Source organism: Vipera berus (genome assembly GCF_964194415.1).
Source record: "Vipera berus genome assembly, chromosome: 1".
Taxonomy (NCBI): Eukaryota; Metazoa; Chordata; class Lepidosauria; order Squamata; family Viperidae; genus Vipera; species Vipera berus.
This window is the reverse complement of record NC_138202.1, coordinates 278,067,944-278,073,943: the sequence shown is the minus strand read 5'-3', so window position 1 is coordinate 278,073,943 and position 6,000 is coordinate 278,067,944. Positions and strand designations below refer to the sequence as shown.

At 38.7% G+C, this 6,000-nt stretch overlaps 1 protein-coding gene across 2 annotated transcripts in view; it reads right to left on the bottom strand.

The window, feature by feature from the left end:
• Positions 1-6,000, bottom strand: part of ZDHHC14 (zDHHC palmitoyltransferase 14) — a 54,523-nt gene that overhangs the window by 26,036 nt on the left and 22,487 nt on the right. For both annotated transcript variants that reach the window (XM_081332593.1, XM_081332594.1), the window contains exon 3: positions 1,058-1,216. In XM_081332593.1, coding sequence (XP_081188719.1) covers positions 1,058-1,216 — 159 coding nt within the window. The remainder of the gene's footprint in view (positions 1-1,057; positions 1,217-6,000) is intronic.

Genomic DNA, 6,000 nt, shown 5'->3' with positions numbered 1-6,000 from the left:
CCAGTGATGTTGCAGCTCTGAAATATGGCCAAACTGGTGGCAAGTGGCATCTTGGCAGCTGCACGCTTGACTTTTCTCAGTTCATGGGCAGTTATTTTGCGCCTTGGTTTCTCCACACGCTTCTTGCGACCCTGTTGACTATTTTGAATGAAACGCTTGATTGTTCGATGATCACGCTTCAGAAGCTTTGCAATTTTAAGAGTGCTGCATCCCTCTGCAAGATATCTCACTATTTTTGACTTTTCTGAGCCTGTCAAGTCCTTCTTTTGACCCATTTTGCCAAAGGAAAGGAAGTTGCCTAATAATTATGCACACCTGATACAGGGTGTTGATGTCATTAGACCACACCCCTTCTCATTACAGAGATGCACATCACCTAATATGCTTACTTGGTAGTAGGCTTTCGAGCCTATACAGCTTGGAGTAAGACAACATGCATAAAGAGGATGATGTGGTCAAAATACTCATTTGCCTAATAATTCTGCACTCCCTGGTAGTTACTGAAGAAAATGACATGGGTATGTCCATGAAGGGATCTTTTTTTGCATTTTTTTACCCAAAGGTGTGCACACTCTTTGTAATCATAGAAGCCCAAAACTTTTATAATGTAAAAAATAATAATCATGTTTTGGTTTATAAAATTAAGTAGTATGCCTTTTCTGTTACCTTTTGTACTGAAGCAAATATTGTTTTATTGGAATGGGTATTATCTTTAGCAAAATGTATGCCTCAGCTTATTGACACATTTCTTACGACGTTAAGTTTGGACATGGCATTTCACTCTGAACCAACCCAAAGAGCAGCAATTGCATTTCAAGCTGAAAGAAAGTTTGAGGTGATCAAATAGCAAACCTGAAATTACATATTCGAATCTGGGGTGTATAAACAGAGAAGTGTAAACACTACAGTTTACCTTTGGTTGTACCAGTTTGACAAAACAGCAAAGCTGTACTTTAATAATGAGAAATACCAAATGAATACAATGACCAGCAATATATCAATTCTCTGCCACAGCTATCTAGACTACTATGGATTTGTTTTTTATTTTTTTACTCACCTACACAGTTATCACAAAGGCTGCAATGTGAGGCACGGGGTGGACGGAAAATCTTGCAGGTGAAACAGTATTTTAATTTCACTGCCTGACCATTAATGATTATTTCTTTTGTTCTGGGAGGGGGACGGTATCCTCCTGTACTAGAGCCATTTGCAATGTCTAAATAAGGAAATAACAAAAACATAAAAACATGAGTGCTTTTTAATGTGTGTAAAATATTATTGTAATATAAATTAGAAACCCCTAAATAAAATTTGTTGTGTCTTGTAAATCATTTATTATTAAGAAGTCAATATGTAACAAACCAAATGCTGCTAGATTAACTCTTATATCACATTGAATATGCAACTTTCTCTCCCAATTATATGCTCTTATTTTCAAAGCTACAAATAACTCTTCCATCTGCACAGTAACAAAGCAGATGACAAACACCAAAATATGGTTTTAAAAAAAAATAGGAGAAAGGGGAAAACAAATCAACCAGGCTTTTACTGCAAATATTAATTTATATAATTATTCTTAATAATATACTTTAGTATAACAAGACTGCTTGGATGTGATTTTCCATATGGCTTTTCCCATATGAAAAAGTCTATTAATTGTCAATGATTCTGGAGAATCTGCAAATGAGATTGAACTTTAACTGTATGTATTTTGTCCCATACATACTACTTCCCTTCAGATTTGCTGCTTTTTCTTTGTTATTTACCTTCACTGATTCTTAGCTTCTTCCCTCTAACTGCGCCTCTGTTTAGTGTCCCTTATTCACCCATTCAACAGCCTGTTAATAGTGGTGTCTGACATCTTTCCAAATTCTGCCAGTTCCCAATTTTGCCTATTTCCCACCCTTTTTATTTTGCTTGCTTGATGTTTTCACAAGTGAACAAAGTAGCTTTATGATTAATTCATTCATCTTCTACTCCCTTTTTTATGGCTAATATTTTTCTTACTTTATTTCCCTGATGTCTTATTATGTGAATCTGGCTTCATTAACTCTTTTTCAAGTTTTTTTTAAAAATCACTATGCCTCTTTGCTGTCCTATATTTAATCACTTGTCCTTTCCTTTCTCTCTCTCTTTCTCGTTTAAATATATTCAAAGTTCAATTTCTTATCTTTTATTCTAATGTCTCATCTCTTTGCTCACTATCCCAATGTATTAATATATAGGTTGCAAATTCCCACCCCTGAAGAAGAAAAGCTGCAGATCAAATCCAGGCAAAACCCTTAGGGTCTGATTTACAAAAAGAGCCATGCAGCAATGTGATAAATGCAGTAACTGAGTATGAACTAATAACTCTTCTCCCAGTTCCTTGAAAAATAAGTTATATGAAAGTGCATGATACATACTGAAAGTACCAACAACATGTTGTCTAATTTCCTAAGACAGGGCTTTTCAACCAGTGGTACGGGTACCACCAGTGGTACATTGGCACCTAGCAGGTGGTACGCATCCATCCTAGAAAAGTGGTAGCGGGGGAGGGGAATGAGCTGAACCGGTGGCATCACTGGTTGGAGCGAGAGAAGGCTGGAGCTGCAGGGCTGTCAGGGCTGAGTGGAAGCGCCAGGATCAGTGCCAGGCTCCAGCTGGAGCTCAGCGCTGATCCCGGTGCTTCTGCTGAGCCCAGAGGAAGCACCGATCAGCTGGCATGTTGCAGCATCTCCAGGGTCTTGTGATTTACGTTCAGATGCTTGGCAACTGATTCATATTTATGATGGTCACAGTATCCCAGGGTCATGTGAAGTGACTAAAACCTGCTGCAACCACCCAGTATGGGGGGGGAATAAAAACCAACCACCACCCCATTGCCAATCGTCAACAGAAATGCTCACAACAATGAAAACCTCGGACAGGAGGAAGAGCACCGCTGGGCGGGAGGGCAGGTGTCTTGCTCGGCTGTGGCTTGTGGGGCACATTTTTCAGTGCCATTGTAACTTCGAACAGTCACTAAGCGAACTGTTGTAAGTCGAGGACTACCTTTATTTCATCACTTTTTTCCTTTTTTTTTGGTCATCCAGTTTTTGACACCTTGGTAGGCGAGTGGTGGTACTCGGATGTTGCCATATCCTAAAAGTGGTACAATGGGTAAAAAGGTTGAAAAGCCCTGTCCTAAGATATCTACCATTGATAGATAATCACCATTGAAAAGGTGATTATCTCACACAGGCTATTTCATATAAATTGTCTTCTATTAACTGTTAGCTTTAGTGTAGAAATATTCATGTTTCTAATAATAAAAAGATTTATTAATACCCTTGCCTATTATGCAGAAGTTATTTATTTATTTATGCAGTTAAGAAGTGTTATTTTTAAATAATTCTGTTCTTTATCCAATAAAGCTTCCAAGGCAGCACTCCTGTCTTTCAGGAATACAATAGTTCTTCATGAATTTTACTTCCATGTAACTTCCTTCACTCACGGGGTATACTTTTCCATTCAACTGTAACAAAACTGTAAGACTATAATCTTTAAATATTTGATAACAGAAATTTTTCTACTGACTACTACAGTCACCAAAATGGGACTAAATGAAAAATTTAAGTGCCCCAAATTTGTGAATTAAAATCATGAATTTGTTTTAACATGGATTGGAGAGAATTGTCTGCACAGCCTTGGTGGAGCAGTGGGCTAATGCCTCCTTAAGTAACACCAGCTGCCTGCAATTAGTGCAGGTTCGCATCCCACCAGGCTCAAGGTTGACTCAGCCTTCCATCCTTCCGAGGTAGGTAAAATGAGGACCCAGATTGTTGGGGGCAATAAGCTGACTTTGTAATAATGCCGCTTGGGGTGTGTGTGAAAGCCCTAATAAGCAGGCATATACATAGAATGAAGGCTACTGCTAAGCTTGTAAGCCGCCCTGAGTCCTCAGAGAAGATATAAATGGAATTAAAATAAATAAAATAATTTTGGTGTAATCTGAGGATTTGCAACCAGACCAACAGTCTGTTTCAAATTACCAAACTTTGATCTGTTTTTTTAAATATTTCAAATATTTGCATTAGCCTGTTATTTCAAGCAACTGAGTTTTTCCACTATTTTTCTAAAAACTTAAAATTATTCCAGTTTTCAGTGTTTTTTCCAGATTTGTAAGTTTTACTGGCAGAGGAAAAAACATTGCTTGATTTTTAGGTACTTTGGTGTAAGATGTCATCAAATTGCTTTTAAAGTATGACATTTAGGAGATTAAAACAGACTTATATCTTATTTGGTATTCTCTAAACTAAGGGTGTCAAACTGCCGGCCCACGGGCCAGATGCGTCATGGCGAAAACGCGCCCACCCCATTAGCGGCAATGGCAAAAAAGTTGTGATACGTCATGACACGTCATGTGACGTTTCGAGTTTGACACCCCAGCTCTAAACAGATAAAGGCAAGGGTCTCTTTAAAAGCAAATAGCTGTCAGGGTGGCTGTAGCAAAGTGAACTGTGCACTAATCTCAACAAAGTTGCAACTGCTTTAAGAAGTTTACTCAGTGGCATAGTGTGGGGGGTGCAGGGGGGGCCGGCCGCACCGGGCGCAACATCTGGGGGGGGCGCGCTCGCACTCGCAGCTCTCTGCCCCTGCCTGGCTCACTCACTCTCTCTCACTGCAGTGCTGGCTGTGCGAATCCGATCCGAGCCGCCGGGTCGCCGCCCACTCGAGTGCTAAAATCCACGGGTTAGGGGGCGCAAATTACTTGCCTTGCCCCGGGTGCTGACAACCCATGCTACGCTACTGAGTTTACTCACACTATAGTGTGCTATGTCTTCTTAATGTAACTACAGGTAGTCCTCGACTTACAACCACAAATTGAGCCCAAACTTTCCATTGCTAAGTAAAACAGTAGATAAATGAATTTTGCCCCATTTTACTACCTTTCTTGCCACAGATGTTCAGTGACTCACTTTAGTTACGTTAGTAACACAGTTGTTAAGTGTATCTGGCTTCTCGATTGACTTTGCATGTCAGAAAGTCGCAAAAGGTGATCGCGTGACCCTGGGACATCGCAACCATGATAACTACAGGCCAGTTGGCAAGCATCCAACGTTTGATCAGATGACTATGGTTCTAAGTATAAAATGGTTGTAAGTATAAAATGTCACTTTTTTCAGTGCCACTGTAACTTTAACAGTCACTGAATGAATGATTGTAAGTCAAGGACTACCTGTATATCTTTTTTTCAGGCTGGCAAACAAAAAGCAGCTATTTAACAAACAGCAGAGATATATTGCGTTCCTAGAAGATCTGAAGTACTCTTTTATAATTTTGAAATGAATTGTCCACATAGAAAAGATGCAATTAATATTTTATTTATTATGTAATAATATAAATATGTCAATCCACAGACGTAATGTGCTTCGCTAATATGGTCTATTTTGTAATGCCAAACAATTATTAAAGAAAAAAAATAGTAACCTTTCTAATAAAGATTTTTAAAAACAAAAGTTGCATTCTGCATCATTAGCTAATTTACAAAGACTTTAAAAAATACTTATGCTATTCTGGGATGAGAAGGAAATCTTCATCAATTGTGTAATAATTCACTTAAAATCAACTGTAACACAGTTCAATCACCCTGTACAATTAAGTTACTACATCCCAGCCATGAACCAATGCAAGTATTAAATGAAGATTAAAGACCAAGATAATATATGGGTGGAACAGTTACGGTATTTCATCATTGAGCAAAGAATCGTGGAGCCAAGCCTACAGGAACTATTTTCGCTGTCAATGCTGTCCATTGGAAATTCTGACTAATTTCCCCCCCTCTCCTAAAACTTTGGCAGTCCTCTCATGGAATACCTCACGAAAGAATACCAGGCCAAAGACTCTGCTTTTATGAATTACGTTACCAGGTTTGATATACTTTTATTCCAAGAAAACAGGTAAATTGCTCTTAGATGGAGACAAGTCCTTTTCAATGGAACAGGACAGAGCAAACTGTGGGGTGGTTTAGATTTAGTT